Source organism: Saccostrea cucullata, unplaced genomic scaffold (assembly GCF_032062105.1).
Source record: "Saccostrea cucullata isolate Sc308-1 unplaced genomic scaffold, CSIRO_AGI_Scuc_v1 ctg11546, whole genome shotgun sequence".
Lineage (NCBI taxonomy): Eukaryota > Metazoa > Mollusca > Bivalvia > Ostreida > Ostreidae > Saccostrea > Saccostrea cuccullata.
In genome coordinates, this window is record NW_026923031.1 from 1 (window position 1) to 20,075 (window position 20,075).

General features: G+C 32.6%; 1 protein-coding gene across 1 annotated transcript; it reads left to right on the forward strand.

Annotated features, from left to right (window-relative positions):
• Positions 1 to 4,324: 4,324 nt before the first annotated feature.
• LOC134262982 (tryptophan 2,3-dioxygenase-like) lies at positions 4,325 to 9,734 on the forward strand. The gene is made up of 10 exons (XM_062745289.1): positions 4,325 to 4,423; positions 4,559 to 4,620; positions 4,769 to 4,844; positions 5,013 to 5,126; positions 5,247 to 5,357; positions 5,808 to 5,864; positions 5,997 to 6,051; positions 7,204 to 7,341; positions 8,054 to 8,144; positions 8,508 to 9,734. The coding sequence occupies exons 1-10, from the start codon at positions 4,361 to 4,363 to the stop codon at positions 8,713 to 8,715; spliced, it is 975 nt and encodes a 324-aa protein (XP_062601273.1). The 5' UTR covers positions 4,325 to 4,360; the 3' UTR covers positions 8,716 to 9,734.
• The last annotated feature ends 10,341 nt before the right edge of the window (positions 9,735 to 20,075 follow it).

Sequence of the window (20,075 nt, forward strand, 5' to 3'; positions counted from 1 at the left end):
GCCATTTTAACAATATGGGAGGCGGGGGGTATCATTTAGTGAGCTCATTGCTCACAGTAACTCTAGTTTGTCAACTGCATACTTTCTGTTTTCGTTTTATATCAAATTCATTGAAAATGAACTTGTTACAGATTGTTCATCGGCACTGGGTTAATGTGATTGGTCCAGAAATAAATAAACAATCAAGATTAATCAGACATCACTGCAGTCAGCTCTTAGTATGTCGTATGAAATTTGTCAGGGGTTCCTCGACAAGGTACTGACTCAGAACACTAAGTTGTGAGGATGACGGTAGAAGCAGATACTGCGTCTTTTTTATACGTACACATACAAGCATAGCACTGGATGCATATAATTTTTTTTCATATCACACTGTGCGACAAATCGTATAACTCTTCTAACGTATATTGCAAACTATTGTATTATGTTAGCAATATTTCTTCGCACGCAAAGCATGTGGATCAATTGTAGATTTAAGAAACGAAATTCTTCTGAAATTCAGTTTCCTCGACATACAGAGGTGAGCAGCATTAAACTTAAGCGCCCGTCACACGGACTCACACCAGTTTTATCACCATATTCTTCAAAATTGAGACCGAATTATTTTATTGGTTTACATTCGGAGGGAAGTTGCTTCATGGATCTTCATGGACCATCTTTGCAAGCCAAGGGTTTCTGATATACGATACTCTCCTCATAGTAGCGTATCAGAAACCCTTGGCGACGATGTTCATGGACGCGCTCGAACTAGATTGTTGGAAGTTTTATGATAGAATGTTTAAATTTTCCCGGTCTTAGGAGTGACAACGAATATGGGCATTATTAATAAGGATTAACAGCAATGTTGTACTACGACTGTAATTGTCGTTCTTTGATCTTATTAGTGACCTGTCATAATATTAATGTGACATGGTTAATTACCAGTTAGCAATGTGACCTTGTAGTGAAGCGATAAGGTTCGTCTGCCTGTTGGATAATGAACAAAACTGACCACACCTTGTCCCTAAAAGCTCCAAATCTCGTCTTCTGAATTTTTCAAAATGTAAAAAAAAATTGTCACAAAGTTCCTAAGAAGTTTAATACGTTTTGAGCACAGTATGATGCTGTCGTCCTTAAGGTACATCGATACTCTGGTAAGAGAGATACACATGTTAATCTTAATGACACAAATATCTCTTATTCCTTTATAAATTTGCCAAGTTGAAGTATCTTTTTGTCCAATTTTGTCCCGCAAGCTATATGCTTAAGTTGTTTATATTCTACTTATAAAATACATTTCTTTTGGAAAATCATTAAGGTTCAAGCAACATTTTATATGAGTGAGCAGAGGGTTTATGAACCGTAAAATGTTCTTACTTAGTCCAAATTCGTCTGCATTATTAGTGCATATGAAAATAATTTAATTTTAGTTGTAACACGTCATTTGATTGGATAAAAGATTTATTTTATATTGTATAACATAAGTTGCCTACGTCACAATGAGTTACGTCAAAAACGTATCACTCCGCTTGACGTTAATTTTTTTTAAATATGCTCAATTTGAAGCCATTTTTAGATGTAAAATTGTCTTATTGTCTTCACTGAAATTTTAAAAGGAATGTTCAAGCTTATTTTAACCAATAAAGCGTAAATCCCCCCAAATTATGTTATATTGTATAACATAGGTTAAAATAAGTTTCATCCCTTAATTGAATACATGTATATGGAAAGATCTCGAGTTTGTTAATGGACTCGTGAAACTAACAAAGCGCAATGCTTTGTTGCTTCAAAATTTTGCCGCTTGACAATTTTAAATCTCTATGGTCCATTAATGTGAAGCAATACATGGATATTATTGTCTAAGTCTGTTTACCTTAATTATGTTCAAGTTCAAATGATGAAAAAAATATCCCTTTCATTTATCATATGTCCTGTGTTTACCCGGTAAGTTGAAATTAAGGGAAAAAATACTTTAAGGACTACCTTTACGAAATTATATACGACTTTAGGTACATGTTAAACGGGAAAGTTTATTTACGGAGAGATTTGAGTTATGGATCTGTTTGCGTCATATTATGCTGAAAACATTATTCAGTAGAGTAAACTGGTTGACCGCTACTATTCTCTTGTGTCCCAATTCTGTCAAAATAACCAGCTTACCACAGCTCCTTGCATGCACTCTTTAAATCTCATTTGTACATCTGTAGCGAAACATTTACTACGCATGTGCGATGTCATTAGTCATATTGGTTTTTGCCGTGAAATTTCTAAACAGTATAAATTTTTAAACCGCCCAATTTCTTTTTACCAGGAACAAATGCAATCTAAAGTGTATAATTTTCGTAAAATCTTTTTTTTTTACTGTAAATGAATGATGTGGTTACTTAATAACTTATTATTTTCTGAAGTCAAAAGCTGGGATCATGAAGCTTTAAAGTACGGAATTTTGAAAACGAATTTGGTTTTGATGAGGTATTTCATCATTCACATCAGTTGAGATCGGTTGCAGTCGGAGGCATTTTGCAAATGTTACAATTTCACACAAAACTTTACTTTTAATACCGAAGAACAAAAAACTATACATATTGCATGATATTGGACTTTTCATTTAGAAAAAAAGTTTGGTATTTCGTGAAAAATCATTTTGGGACCTTCCAAACAGAAATCTTCAGAAGTCGGCAAACTACGACGGCGTATTAGTGCCATTTAAACAATGTAGAAATTTTTTTTAAATCGTTTGTACGATTTAATAAATCGTTTGTACGATTTAGTAAATTTTGCTAAATGTATAAATGTGTAATAATTCGTTTGTACAAAAAAAGATTTAATAAATCGTTTGTACAATTTTAAATCGTTTGTACAATTTAATAAATCATTTGTACAATTTGTTTGTTAAATCGTTTGTACAATTTATTAAATCGTTTGTACGATTTAATAAATCGTTTGTACGATTTAGTAAATCGTTTGTACAATTTAGTAAATCGTTTGTACAATTTGTTTGTTAAATCGTTTGTACAATTTATTAAATCGTTTGTACGATTTAATAACTTTTTACGATTTAGTAAATCGTTTGTACAATTTAATAAATCGTTTGTACGATTTATTAAATTGTACAAACGATTTACTAAATTGTACAAACGATTTATTAAATCGTACAAACGATTTAAAAAAAAATTCTACATTGTTAAAATGCCACTAATACGCCGTCGTAGCAAACCGCTTTTCAAATCAAGCAAAAAAAAAAAAAAAGAAAAAAAGAAAAAAAAAATCACATGTAATTTGAAATTAGTGCTAAATTATAAGTGTGCAATTTCTTTAAAAAAAAGGATTTTAAATCACATTAAATTATCATTTAAATCAGCATAAAGTTAAATTGTTATAACTTTTTTTTTATAGTATCTGTAATCTAGAGTACAAAAAACAAGTGTAACGAAACAACAAGGGTTTTCTTTGTGTCACTTATAGTGTCTGCTTTTGAACAATTGTTGCCTTTTTATAAAGCATTTTCAGCTTAAAAACTACATAATATATATAACGGACGTGCGTAGTTTTTAACAGATAATGATATTGAAAATCAAAAAAAAAAAAAAAAAAATTGCGTCCATTGTAAACCAAACTTCAATGCTTTATTGATATGTTTAGTTGCATAGTGAATAGTTTTGACCTGTATTCAAATATAATTGAGTTAATTCTAAATTAAATTGTTAATTAAGACCGTTTGTACTTTCCTTTGAGAATTCCATGTAGTGTACACACCTCTTGTAGAGTAGAATTTCCTCCATAGGGGTATTTCCCCTGAAAATTGTACTCCAGAGGAAGATTTCTCACGGTGAAAAAATTGTTTCTTTCCACAGAGGTGAATGCTGGCATTAAACAATAGGGAAGTGAAGAACTGGCTCTGTAAGGGGGTTACTCTAGAGTAGAACCCCCCTTCTCAGAAAGCTGGTTTACCGTGGGGACACTCCTACTCAAGAGTTGGTTTTTGGGAGGAAATCTTATCCATAAGTCCATGCACTCTCATGCATGGGGAAAGTTCTTTCGATAGTGAAGATCCCTCTTTTCAATACCGTTTTCTGCACTTTTTTGGTGATGAAATGTGTTTTTTCAAATTAATTCAAATATAAAAATATATCTGAATATATCATTTGTACAACTGATATACAAAAATGTTATATTAAATAGATTAATTAAACAGCAGTAAGTAGCCAAATTAGTATTTCGTAGCTCAGAAAAGTGCGATAGGTGTCCTAGACGCAGAACAGAATGGAATAACGTCGGAACAAATGAAGAGATAAATCATATAAGATCACATATCGTGATCTTTTTTTATGTGCATGTCAATGATGATAATAAGTTTTGTTTTATGTATGTTTTGTAGACTATGGATGAAAGCCGAATGCTTAATATTATCAATAGATTGCAGCGTGTCAGTTTGATTTTAAAGGTAAAGATAAGAAGACAAAGTATGTGCTTTTTATAATCATCTATAAATTACTTGTATCGTATTTACTGTTTGTCTGTGATGTATCCTTAACTTATTTGTCCGTGACGTAAACGTATTTTCTATTCTTTATTTTAGTTGTTAGTCGACCAGTTTATTATATTGGAAACAATGACGCCACTAGATTTCCTAGAGTTCAGGTGTGTAAGGTCATAGTTATATAAATATAAAACGTGTAAACGTGATAAGCATTAGCAAAGATAAAAATATATTGTCATTTGGTAGAAAATTTATTAAGGAATTTTTGAAATGCTTTACTAAAGCTCCAGATTTGGATTATTGTTACAGACAGCATTTAGCTACAGCATCTGGATTCCAGAGCCTTCAATTCCGACTACTAGAAAACAAACTTGGGGTTAAGCAGGTCAGTGAGAGATAACAAAACCATGCATATCAAACTGCACACCAAACATCGGATGGATCACTTTCTATTTTATCAAAATTCAAAAATGATTAACTACAAGGTTTGACCCCCTTTTCCTAAATGGATGTATAACTTTAAAAAAAAAACAACATTGCTTTTGATTTGCAGGAAAATCGTATTAAATACAACCAGCAACATTACATGAAGGTGTTCAATGATGAAGAATCCATAAAAATGTTGACGGATTCCGTGGAACAACCGTCACTGTTAGCTGTAGTAGAGGTACGATTTAGCCATTTGTCAGAGATATACGTATATATCAGTAAATTAACCAATATATTATATACCTGTGACGTACTGATCAATATTACCCTGCTAATCGTTCTATAATTGATTTTCCAGAGGTGGTTGGAGAGAACCCCTGGCCTACAGCGTCACGACTTCTGTTTCTGGCGAGCCTTTGAAACATCCGTCTGTCGATGGCTGGATGAAACGATTTATCAGCCTTACATAGTTAGTAGAGCCCATACCTCTTTATTATCGCCCATATCTAGTAAAGTATTGCTCATACATAATAAGAATCACCCATAAATATGTAAAGTAACAATACGTATCGCCCATACCTAGTAATTATTGTCCTGTACCTAGTAAGTATCACCCAGAAATAAGGTTAGTAAATGATACCCCTACATAGTACTTATCATCAATATATACTATGTATCCCCCATGCATAAATCCTACACATACATAGAAAGTATTGCCCATTCATAGTAAATATCACCCATTCATAGTAAGTATCGCTCATAAATATTAAGCATCGCCCATTCTAGCATCTCCAGGCCAAGCCTTTAGCTGCATGGATTGACATTTATCAATTGTCTTTAAATCTTTGTTTAGAAATGTGTACTTATTGTTTAAAATTATTTATTGTCGTTACATTTTTTATCATATTTTTTCCAACAGGTAGAAACAGATCCAAAGATCAAGGAAACTCTAATGGCAGAATATCAGAAACAGAAGGTATTGATGGCCTAGACATCAGCTACATCAAGAAATGCAGCTTCTGCTAAACAATTATACAGTTGTTATACTCGTTTCACAATAAATTGTTATGATAATGCATTGACTTTTATATCAATATTTTAACTATAGGACTCCTTTGATACAATCCTGGACCCTATCAAATACAACACTTTTGTAGAGCGGGGTAAGTTTTGTCTAGTTTATGTTATATCTCACTTCTATAATGTACTTTTTATGTTAGTATATAAATGAATTTAAACCAATGAAAAAATTAAAAAAAAAAGACATTAACTTGATTCTGTTGACTGTTGTGATCATTTTCTTCCCCTTATTACTTCATTTCTTTATCTTGACTTTTCTTTATGTATTTTTTTTGAAACCTTTTTGCTTGGTGAAGAAACCATAGATAAGTTTTCCCATGAGTACTAAACTTCATTAGATATTCATGCTGAGTACAAGCACCCTTGCCACCTCTCTGGTTATAAAACTTTCCCCCGAGTTTACCCCCAAAGCGTGACACAGCTTTATTTGAATAAAGATTAAAGACAGGTTACCTTAACAATTTCCATGGAATGAATAGTTTACTGAGAAAGATAAACCCTTAAAATAGAGCCAGCATTATGAAAAGAATTTAAAGTACATGTATCCATGAAATCATGTACTGAAAGTTTTTTTTTTATCAAGCTTCGGTGTGTTAATTGAATTTTATTTATAAAAGGATTACCATGTGAACGTTTTATTCTGACCCCAGCTGAAGTTCACAGAGCGCAGTAAACAAAATTCTTGTAAAATTTGGAACGTAAATGAAGCTTTGCATTTTAAAATAAATCGTTATAAATAAATTCATAATGATACGTAACTGAACATTTAAAACAATATGCTTGTGTGATTTTTGAATGTTATTTGCTAAGTTGGTATGTTTTGCATTTACTTTTGAATAACCTTTATTTCTATGCAATTTTTGGCTTTAATAAATCAGAATTAATTTTTTACAAATTTTTTCAATCCTAATTACATTTAATACTGTCTTATTGTTTACAGAGACGAACAATGTTAAAAGATTGCATATATTAAATTTCTACAAAAACTATACAAATTCTGAAGGGATCGGTTTTTTTTAAATTGAAAGCAAGTTTATGAAAAAAAGATCGATCGTTTTACACGACTGATGTACATGCAATTTATACTTTCAAAGCTTTCATTGTTAGATTTCATTCTTGATTATATAACTTGCATGAAAAGGATCAAGACAGAAATAGTATTGAACATTAAATAAAAGAGTATTTAATAATTATGTTGTTTTGTTGTAAAGTTAGTATTCCTTTTTCCTATGTAGGTGAACGAAGGTTGAGTCATAAAGCCTTTCAAGGCGCCCTCTTAATTTCACTATACAGAGACGAGCCTCGATTTCACCAACCATACCAACTTCTGACCCTTCTGATGGACATCGACTCTTTGATGACGAAATGGAGATGTAAGAATTATAAATAGTATTGATTTATACAGAGTTGGATGATTTATATTATACAGAAGCCGGTTATGCTAGTTAGAAAAATATTTTAACTGGCGGCCACCACATAATTATTTGGTGGCCGCTAGATAAATAGATGTGGCTGCTGCCAAAAGGTTAACTTATTATAAACTAAAACAAATAATTATCTAGCCGCCAGATAAAATATTTTTCTCTCTGGCACCTACCGGCTTCCGTAACTTCACTTCTCATACTGTCAATCGCATCATCTCGGGTCTTTCCGTCAGAGGTCGGAAAAACAACGTTTTCCGCTAGTCGGAAAGTTGCGATTGTTCATACTGTAATACCAATCGCATCATCTCGGGTCTTTCCGTCAGAGGTCGGAAAAACAACCTCGAATGTATTAACATCACCGGATGTTAAAAATTTATACATTTCCTGCGTATTCAAATATAAGATAGAGAGTTAGAAGTCCCTTCTATAGTATATTTTAGGTAATATCATTACATTGAATAAAGTTAAACTCCATATTCCACAGATAAAAGGTCTCCGTGCATTTATTTCAAAGATCGTGAAAAGGGAGGGTTATCATGGCGTCTACCATATACATTCGAGGTCGTTTTTCCGCTTGTCGGAAAGGCCCGAGAAGTTGCGATTGACTGAAATACAGCCCAATGTTTTGTACATTGAATTGTTATATCATGGTATTTATTAGATAACCACGTGATGATGGTACAGCGCATGATCGGAAGTAAGGTCGGGACTGGCGGTTCTTCTGGATATCATTATCTGAGGTCAACTGTCAGGTATGATATCTTATCTTTGTATTAGACTTCATATCCGTATTTGAATGCCATGAAAATATAGTGCTTTCTTCGGAATCTTTCCTCATGTTATAAGCAAAAATACCGTAGTGTATAGATCATGGCGTGTATTAAATCAATTGATACATGTACAATAAGCAGTATTACATCTAATAAATAAAAATAACTCGCTGCTGTAATTGCTATGTAAAGTTCTAGATTCCCCCCCCCCCCCAACCCAACCCGCAAGTAGTGGTGTCTAAAATATGAGTACAAGTATGCAGTATTTTTGGAAGGACAAACAAAAACGTGTTATAGTTTATGGTTAGACTCTAAATATAAAAAAAAATATTCTAACATTTTCAGTGACCGTTACAAAGTATTCCTGGACCTCTTTAATCTCTCCACGTACGTGATTCCACGAGAGTACATTCCTCCCCTGACCATGTCAATGAAGCGAACATTAAGCACTATATCTACTGAGGTAGAGAGTGGGATCGAGGACCAGTCAAGCAGCTTAGAAAGCAGTGACCAATCAAATGAGGACACCTCTCAAGTCATGTTCACTATGTAGTTGTGACGTCATAATCAACAAGAACTCACCGCATTGCATATTACCAATGGAAAATTTAAGTTTTTTTTGTGTGTGTGTCTGTGATAATATGTATGGTGAATGTTGGCATTACCTATAATGGAAAAAAATTATCAAAATGTAAACAATCAATACCAATTATATACTCTGTGAATGCCGGCACATTTTTCTGTTGCCAAAATTTGATAATCCACCAGTTGTGATAATCATCCATGCGGGTTAGCTAGATTTAGTCCAACCGTCAGACTACTGGAAATGCAGAAAAAGAAACGTCATTTCCGGTCCTGTGTTTGTGTATCTTTATAGTGCAATTATAAAGTTAGTGTAGAGTGTTTAGACTCTTGTCTCATTGAGATGCTGAGGAATTAAATAAAAAATGGAAGACTGTTTTGTGCCTATGGACACATGAACATTAAATGTCTTTGAATCACATGTATTAAGGTTTTGGAATCATATATGAGAATTCCTTTACAGTTACAGTTGGTACTGGAGGAAAAAAAAACTTCGAACTTATTATCATTGTTGTTTTGCTGTTATTACCCATTTGCAGTTGATTCGAAATTTATTTGATTAATTTAGATATTATATTTTTATCAAACTTTTATATTCCTAAGCAAATCCTTGTTAAAGCATGATTTCACTTTTGTCCCGTATCTTAAAGTATATATATTGACAATCCTTATCGTAACGTAACAGTATAGCATGTAATATGAATCACACTATAATCGCATGTTTTAAAATGTAAAACACGAAAAGAAGTATATGTCGTATTTTATAAAAAAAATGTGCAACAATATAATATTTTTAGCATATTCATCTAAAGACAAAAAAAAAAAAAAGTAAAAAAAAAATGAACAGAGAAATATCGGTCAACTCGGATATATTTAATTTTAATATGAGATTAAATTACAGTTAAAATTCGGATTTTTGTTCAAATGTACATGTCACATGTTCTGCATATGACAAGAAATGTTAAATGCCAGTATTATGCCACTAATAAACAATTTTGGTCATTTTCTTTGAATTTCTTTTTATTTTATTTTAACTTATGAATTATAATTGAGTACATATGTTAAACATTAGAGGTGCGAATTAATCAGGGTGCATTTGTATATTATTTTGTTTTAGTTTGTAAATAATCTATTTTTGAGGTTAATATAAAGAAAACAAAAATGTACGTTGGAACTTTAGGCGATTTACACAACAGCCACACACAGTTAATATCCTATGAAGATATATTATTTGAGTGAAAGGAATTGCACCCCTTAATTTGAAAATTTCTACAATTTGTGTTGTCCGTTATCCTCAGGAAACCTTCCACTGGTCAGTATAGTACAAATGTAAGTAGGCACTAATGAAGTAAATATAGCTGAAGAGTAAAATTGAACCACTACCAGTTATTTAGAACTAAACAGTCGATACAGCATGTACATGAACATGTAATTTGAAAGTACTTGACATTAACATTGGGAGACACTGTAAGTATATTGTTACGTAATTCCACTGTGCACGCTATCCACTCAAAGCACACTATATTTACTGTATTGACTAAAATTTGATGAACAGTCGGACAATTGTTAACACAGTGCATACATAACCTTTTGTATAGTTTATTTCAATACATTTTTACAAGTGAACATGCATATAATCACGGACCTGAGAAAGATCGAGAGAGAGAGAGAGAGAGATCACGGGTCATTTATTTATTAAATCATACTTGTACAGTTTATAAATGAAATAAACGGAGATAACAAACAGCATCCAAGCCCAAAAGTCCAAGTTCATAAAACAATGCAGAATAGGAGCAGAACAACCATGGACCTTCAAAACATCAGACGTAAGATCAGATGCTATGGAAGACTAAGCATCCCCTGCCGATCGGTCACACCCGCCGTGTGCTCCTTGTCATGATCGGGAATTAACGAAAAAATCAATTCAGTATGTAATGAAACATAAGGAGATAACGAACAGTATTCAAAATCAAAAGTCATGCCATGGAGGAGTGAGCATCTCCTGCCGACCTGTCACACCCACCGTGTGCTCCTTGTCATGATCGGAAAATAATGGCAAAATCCGTCGTCAATTCAGTGTATAAATAATGGACTAACAATAAGTATGAAAAACGTCGACCCAACAATCTTATTATGTTAGCCCTTTTACTACACTCCCTTCCAATTTTCTTTTTCGAAAAACCCCGAGACACCCTGTGTGAGATAATATTTAATTTAGATCTATACAGAATGTTTGCTGAGATGATGGTGTGTCACCAAGATGCTAAGCGTATACAATGTATAGAAGCAGATACGTAAGTTCTAAAGAAGACATGCCGTTGTTAGTTCTAAAGGAGTTTTATAAACTAGAAAAATGTAGCCCGAGTATGCCAGATAAGAAGGTCCAAATATACATACCTCATAGGGAATGTGCTTGAAGCGTAATTGTGAAATATACAATTTTAAAAAGTAAGCTAAAGTTGGAATTTTTAACTTCAAATTAATTTTTCCAAATTTTAACTTGGTAGTTCTAACATTAATCTTGTTTTTTTTTCAACTTCAAGTTGTCTTTTCGAAGTGTAAGCTTGGCTTCCCCAGCTATTTGTACCTTATACGTATCACTTGAATTATACTTTAGAATTTATTGTACTTATGTAACATCAAGGATGCATCAACTGATAATTATACATTTTTGGATTGATTTGAAAATGTCACAAATAATCAGTCAAGTTTTCTTTTATACTAAGATATGCTACGTTGTGTCGCTTTCTAAGTAATTTATACAAAATTTTGTACATACATGTATTTATGAGATGTGATAAATTCCTACAAACTTCTAACATTGAACCTGGAAAATGTTATTATTATTATTATATTTTTAAATATAAATCCACGAGAATTATTGCTGATATCTGAAAGAAGTCTGATCGTGTTATTTTCCTCAGGCCATTATTTACATACTGAATTTTTCGTAATTTCCCGATCATGACAAAGAGCACAAGGCGGATGTGACCGATCGGCAGGGGAGATGTTCCCTCCTCCATAGCACCTGATCCAACCTCCGATATTTTGGAGGTCCGTGTTTGCTCTGCTCCTATTTTGTATTGTACTGTGGACTTTTCAGCTTGCATACTGTACGTTTTCTCCATATATTTCATTTCACCTTAAAGTAATTAACAAGTGTGGTAAAGTTAAAAATTGAGGTAAAGTTAAAATATAATTGACACAGTTTAATTGCTGAAAAATTCTTTAATAAGGTTGATTATGTTATTTGATAAAGAAAAAAAAACGTAAGGAAATATTTTTGAAAACCCCAGATTCAAATTGGGAAAACCAAAGATTGCAAGTTGGAAAATCTAATATTAAAGTTAGCAACACCAACTTTAAAGTTGGTTAATTACAACTTTTTAATTGTTTTCTTCCCAACTGAGTACACCTTTCGGAAGACAACGAGAAGAATACTTGGTAAAGAAACTAGATATGGGTCTATGAAAAGTGAGCACCCCCTGTTTACACCTGCAATGTGCCCATTATCATGATCGGCCAAACGGACAATAATCTAGACAATTCAGTATCTTTGTAATGATCTATAACACTATGTAAGAAAATCGTCAGTCATTTAGTATTTAACCTAATAATACATTGTATTTACTGACAAAGTCGTTTTATTAGCCGTAGAATTTACGAAACTTGATTCAAATATGCTACAGCATGCTCTATACGTACGAACAGATTCTAAAACGTGGCAAGCTATTGACAAACTTATTGACAAGGATACCAAAATATCGTTAAAAGTAAACGTTTTACAATTTCAATGCTCAATACCTTTTCGGCAAATGCAATCTTGGTCGAACACTATGTTTTTCAAACAAAAGTGTTATAAAACCATCATTCACACACTAAATAGTCTACGGATTTTTTTGAATGCCCATTTATATATGATAAGGAGCACACGGCTGGTATGACCGGTCGACAAGGGGACGATTCCTCCTTTATGGCACCTGATTCCACCTCTGAAGTTCTTAGAGGACTATATTTGCTGCATGAACTCCCGATTTGTAAAGTTTCAATGGACCTAATTGCTGTTAGCCAAAAATATTTCACCTTGACATACATCTTTTGCGATTGTGCCTCTGGGACTTTTGTTTAAAAATCGGTATCTCGTAATGGTATAACACAGTTTAAGTCTTAAATTCTAGAGGAGCAGAATAAGTAATTTTAACTGACTCCTAGACCAAGGAATTGAGCTTATATAAATTATGTTGCATTATGGATGATATGTAAAATGATAGTAGACCTAGATTTGTATAATAATATATGGTGCCTATTATAGCTTGAGTCTCTCATACGGTATGCATTTTAAGTAGGGATGTGTACTTAGCATATATGAAGGAATCCAAACAAAAGGTGTGACTACACATCAAAAATCATTCTATATAAAAACTGTTACCCCCCCCCCCCCCCAAAAAAAAAGACATAAAAACAACAACAACAAAAACAAACAAAAATACAATAAAAAAGTAAATTAAAAGATGCTTTACGTTCGAAAGGTATGTTGATAAAAATTGTACACTCTGTATTGCACTGCAAAATTCAAATCAAACCCAAATGTATTTATTTTATTGTAATGCAAGCTATTTCATAACAAACTGATGAAACAGTGATATCAAGAGACTCGTGTAAAGAATCATTTTTCAAATTTGTCGGCGAATACAATTTATTATTTAGTCAAATACCGATTGATGATTTTCATACTCATTAATAGTCCATTATTTGAATACTGAATGATCTACGATCATTATTTTCTGTTTTTTCCGATCATGACAAGGAGCACATGGTGAATGTGAACGGTCTGCAAGGTATGCACACCCCTCCATGGCACCTGATCCCACCTCTGATTTTTTAGGTCCATGTTTGCTCTGCTCCCTACTTGTTTTGTTTGAAAAAAACTTTGAGCCAGTATACTTTTCGATATCTATACATATTTCACCAAGAAAGTAAGGATATTTCAACTAAAAGGCAGACAAAAAATGAGAACACTGAAATTCTGAGTCATTAAAACGGCCGAATAACTGCCATTCTAAACTGACAGAAAATAGAAAATGCGGATGGAAAACTGCAATCATTGATCACCAATACACAAGTTTAAAGTTCAAATTCTAAGCATCATTTCTAAAATCACGAGGGTCTGACAAAAATGAAATATATCGAGATAACAAACAGTATTCAAGCTCAAAAGTCCGTCAAACAATACAAAATAGGAGCAGAGCAAACACGGACCTCCGAGACCTCAGAGTTGGGATCAGGTGCCATGGAGGAAAAAGCGTTCCCTACCGACCGGTCACACCCGCCGTGTGCTCCTTACCATGATCGGAAAAATAGAGAAAATTTCAATTCAGTGTGTAAATAAAGGACTAACAATTGGTAACTATGAAAAACGTCAGTCATCATTTGACTCAAAGAAAAATATTTGCTGACAAGGTCATTGTATCGACCATAAAACTTACGAAAGGATGACTTTAAACGAGACTGTTGAGATCCTTGTTTCATCAACGTGTTTGTGAATAATCTATGTTAAATTATTTAGAAATTGTACATATTTAGAGCATGCTCTTGCGTATCGAATCAACAGAGAGATATAAACTCCGTATGCAGGTGATGAAGGTATATTGCTGCATAAGTAAGGGAAGTTGACGATTGAAAAGTTAAAGTCATCACGTTTATAATTGAACTTGGTTTTCAGATTACCATTAACGTCTTTTTCAATTAAAAAAATATGAAACAGATGTGTCAGACTCTGTGGTATCTTTAATCTCAAGCTCGGCGGGATATATCGAATCGACATGAGAACTGAAATAACTATTGTTAATTGACAATACGTCGTCGATATATTGAAAAGTCGAGTTGAATCGTCATGAAGTTTATTCTTCTTTTCACGTATTGGATTTAAGACAAATTCTGCTTCATATAAACAAAATTAGGTCTGCAAATAACAGGACACAATTTGTACCCATGGGAATTCCAATATTGTTGGAAGACCTGCTCTCCGAAAACCACATAGATATTGTCGATCAGAAACTCAAGCGTCGTTTTGATGTCAACTTCAGAATACTTGTATCTACAATCAGAATTTTTTAAAAGAAAAAGCCTGGACTTTAATTCATTAATTTAAAGAATTTGAAAACTTAAATAGACATGCTTAGTTTTTGTGAGCAATATAAATGTTGAATCTTGTGATATTTTGTGAATAATATTTATAATTGTTTTTTAAACCATGGAATTCACCTTTGTTTATTACTATCAAAGAGCTTTTAAGATGTAGTAAAAAATATTTGCCGTGGGTTGTCTTAAATATTTTTATACAAAATTATTGAAAGGACGGGAAGTATATACTTAATTATCTAATTGCTTTTTATTTTGAAGATAATTTTTTCTGACATTTACATCCATAAATCTGAAGTAAAATTCATTAGTTTCAACTGTGTTTGTGTTTTGAAAAACTCTTCTCTGAGATTATTAATAATAATATGTGCATTCTTTTTTTTACCATGCTGAAAAATTTTAGAGTACCCTTTAAAAAACTGCATGTATACTGTACATGCACTATAACTAACAAAAAGTATATAAACATTGTAGGAAGATTTAAAAAAACTGAATTCTAAGCTTGCTACATAATGATACACTAATACTTTGTGAGTGGTAGATGTTTTTCTGTTAAAGTATTAAGAAGCAACCTTGAGGTAAACCACAATTTTCTGCATATTATGATTTATTACATATCGATATCCCAGTATCATATCCTGAGGTTTTCTTATTATACGTACAACGATGTATTATGTATCTATCGTCAACACGAATATTGACATCACAGGACAAATCTTCTAAGAAAAGTAAATAAATATATGTGAGGCACACCTCGTAAAAAGTCAGCTTTTAAGAAACATACAAGATGCGGACGACATCAATTTTTGATGAAATTTTCTTTCAGTTAATATGGACCACGAAGAATTTGAGTAATCTAAAAATTAGGTATTACGCAGAGCAATGACCGTCGACATTATTTAAAATAAAACACCAAAGAAACAGTAACCCCAGGAAATATATACTCCTCGGAGTAGTACGCATCATCTGTTGTCTTGTTACACTTGCTGTAAAACCCATTCATTGGTTAGGTGTACATGTGGTGTTTTGTAGATATCAAACACCACATTATTCTTTTGCTATATATGGACGATAGGTGTTAATAGGTAATAAAAGAATTCTTTACACATTTGCTTACTAGCTTGATGTATGTGGAAATAACAAACAGTATTCAATATCAAAGTCCATAAAACATAACAAAATGGGAGCAGAGCAAACACGGACCTCCAAAACATCAGAGGTGGGAACAGGTGCCACGGAAGAGTGCCGACTTGCCGACCGGTCACAGCGGCCGTGTGCTCCTTGCCATGATCGGGGAATAGCGGAAAAAGTCTGTCGTCAATTTAATGTATAAATAATGGAATAATAATTAGTACGAAAAAAAAAACGTCAGTCAGAATTTAACTCAATAATAAATTGTATTTGCTGACAAGGTCATCGTATCGACCGTACAACTTATGAAATGATGTCTTTAAACGAGACTGCTGATATTCTTGTTTCGTCAACTTGTTTGTAATAATTTACCTCGTTTTAGAAATTGTTCATAGGTAGAGCGTGCTCTTGCGTATCGAATCAACAGAAATCGAGATATAAACCCCGTAGGCAGGTGATGAAGGTATATTACTAAATAAGTAAGGGAAGTTGACGATTGAAAAGTTAAAGTCATCACGTTTATAATTGAACTTGGTTGTTAGATTACCATTAACGTCTTTTTCAATTAAAATATCCAATTATGAAACAGATGTGTCAGTCTCTGTGATATCTTTAATCTCAAGCTCAGCCGGATATATCGAATCGACATGAGAACTGAAATAACTATTGTTAATGGACAATACGTCGTCGATATATCAAAATGTCGAGTTGAATGCCACATGAAGTTTATTCTTCTTTTCACGTATTGGATTTAAGACAAAGTCTGCTTCATATAAACGAACAGGCCGCAATTTGTACCCAATGGAATTCCAATATTGTTGGAAGACCTGCTCTCCGAAAACCAAATAGATACATGTATTGTCGATCAGAAACTCAAGCGTCGTTTTGATGTCAGCTTCAGAATATTTGTATCTACTATCAGAATGTTTTTTAAGAAAATGATTTTGCAAATGACCAATGACAAGTAAGTAAATTTACGAGGTTTTTTGTTTTATCGAAAAAAGCAGTTGTCAATGATATCAAAAAGCCTGGACTTTAATTTATTAATTTAAAGAACTTGAAAACTTAAATAGACATGCTTTAGTTTTTGTGAGCAACATAAATGTTGAATATTGTGATATTTTGTGAATAATATTTACAATTGTTTTTTAAACCATAGAATTCACCTTTGTTCATTACTATTCAAAGAGCTTTTAAGATCTAGTAAAAAAAAAGTTGCCGTGGGTTGTCTTAGATATTTTTATACAAAATAATTTAAAGGACGGGAAGTATATACTTAATGATTCAATTGCTTTTATTTTGAAGATAATTTCTTTTTTGACATTTACATCCATAAATCTGACGTAAAATTCATTAGTTTCAACTGTGTTTATGTTTTGGAAAACTCTTCTCTGAGATTTATAATATTAATATGTACATTCGTTTTTTTATCATGCTGAAACATTTTAGAGTATCCTTTAAAAAACTGCATGTATACATGCACTATAACTAACAAAAGGTATATATACATTGTAGGAAGATTTTAAAAAACTGAATTCTAAGCTTGCTACATAATGATACACTAATACTTTGTGAGTGGTAGATGTTTTTCTGTTAAAGTATTAAGAAGCAACCTTGAGGTAAACCACAATTTTCTGCATATTATGATTTATTACATATCGATATCCCAGTATCATATCCTGAGGTTTTCTTGTTATACGTACAATGATGTATTATGTATCTATCGTCAACACGAATATTCACATCACAGGACAATTCTTCGAAAAAAGTGAATAAATAAATGTGAGGCACACCTTGTAAAAAGTCCGCTTTTAAATAGTTTTAAGAAACATACAAGATGCGGACGACATCAATTTTTGATGAAATTTTCTTTCAGTTAATATGGACCACGAAGAATTTGAGTAATCTAAAAATTAGGTATTACGCAGAGCAATGACCGTCGATATTATAAAAAAAAAAACACCAAAGAAACAGTAACACCAGGAAATATATACTTATTTTTACGTTGGGATCAGGATCAGGAGGAGTAAGAATCCTCTGTTGTCTTGTCACACCTGCTGTAAAACCCATTCATTGGTTAGGTGTACATGTGGTGTTTTGTAGATATCAAAAACCACATTATTCTTTTGCTAAATATGGACGATAGCTATAGAGGTTTATAGGTAATTAAGGAATTCTTTACATATTTGCTTACTAGCATGAAGGATGTGGAAATAACAAACAGTATTCAATATCAAAATCCATAAAACAAAACAAAATAGGAGCAGAGCAAACACGGACCCCCAAAACATCAGAGGTGGGAACAGGTGCCACAGAAGAGTGAGCAGCCCCTTGCCGACCGGTCACATCCGCCGTGTGCTCCTTGTCATGATCGAGGAATAGCGGGAAAAGTCCGTCGTCAATTTACATGTAGTGTATAAATAATGGAATAACAATTAATACGAAAAAAACCTCAGTCAGAATTTAAATTGTATTTTTCTGTCAAGGTCATTGTATCGACCATACAACTTACGAAATGATGACTTTATATATGATGAGACTGCTAATATTCTTGTTTCGTCAACTTGTTTGTAATAATTTACCTCGTTTTAGAAATTGTTTATACGTAGAGCGTGACGAATTGACGAGTTCCATTTTTATTGGAAAAGCAGCTGTCAATGATACGAATAAGCCTGGACTTCAATTTATCGTGGGGGATGGTTGTGTATAAAGTTTTAGGCTGTTGATTTTGGTAAAATCTTGTGATTTCAAATTGTCCAAAAGTTGTTTGAAATTTTTGATTATCTACATCTGATTCACACCACTTCTTGAATATATATATTATTACACAGTACTCGAAGTTTTTCCTTCTCTACTGTCAATATCTTAGTGAGGAGTAAAGGAAGAGGCTTGGTTGAAAATTTACTGGAACCCGCAATGTATCATTGTTTGTAAGGATTCTTATGAAGTTGAATGTTGCTTTCTTTTCTGGCTTAATCTTTATTAATATCAAATATAAGTTTTTATTTGTCACAAACTTATATGAAAAAATACAAAATGTAATCCCCGTCATAAACACGTGTCACCAACACTGATGTGTCAAGAAAAGACAAGATAATGTCATATTCAGTATTTGTGTCTATTTTTCAAGGAGAAAATAAATATTCGTTTACGAGTGACAATTAACTACCATAATAATATCATTTGCATTTTAAACAGCAACCCACATATAGTATTGGTGGCTTTTTGGGCTTAATCGTCGTAGGAGAAATCAGCTGACAGAAGCCGCTGTATGTGGTTAACCTCACTTCTGGAATTAAGTCTAGGCTTAGAGCACAACGCTGTAACATTTAATCATTTCTTGGTCTTCAGCAAAGACGTTTGATAATTTTTAGATCATTACGATTAGAGTTTTTTAATTGGAGCCTTACGTGATGCATCTAGCTACATGTATTTACAAGACACCTCTTCTCAGTTTTTGTTCTCAGGAATTTTCAATGGCTATATAACATGAAGAAACGACATACTAAAACTGTTTCAAATACACAAAGGAACTATTTGCATCAATACCTTGTTTTCAAAAGATAATGAGAAGATTAAATATAGCAAATACAGCTATGAATTAAGGTTTATGTCAGTGTAAATAATATATTAGAAAATAAATGTTTATGAATAAGGAAAAATAAAAGAATTGCAAAGGGCAAATAAAAAAATCCCATTTAATATTTTTGCTTCGTATAAATATGTAAAATGTATATATTTCTTGAGTATTTTGAAAGCAAAGACGCAATTTTTCTTTTGAAGGAGGTGCCTTTTCATTTAATGCTAGGCGATAAAGTTTGCTTTTCGATATAAATTTCATTAAGCATCCATTTTTTTGTTGCTTAAACATGTTGTACCTGGAACGGATCACCGGTATTTCATTTCACTATATAAGACAATTTCCTTTTCTACCATTTTTAATCTTGCTAATTTTCATATATAACTCTTTAGACCGAATACTTAATATGGAATTTTGTCTTTTATTTTGATATCTGATCGTCATTACAGGGTATGTCTCTATAAATCAGAAAAAAGATA

Coding starts and splice junctions, on each gene's coding strand:
- LOC134262982 (XM_062745289.1), top strand. CDS start 4,361: ATGGATGAAAGCCGAATGCTTAATATTATCAATAGATTGCAGCGTGTC. Junction 4,845..5,012: donor ACAAACTTGGGGTTAAGCAG/GTCAGTGAGAGA, acceptor TTTGATTTGCAG/GAAAATCGTATTAAATACAA. Junction 8,145..8,507: donor TATCTGAGGTCAACTGTCAG/GTATGATATCTT, acceptor TAACATTTTCAG/TGACCGTTACAAAGTATTCC.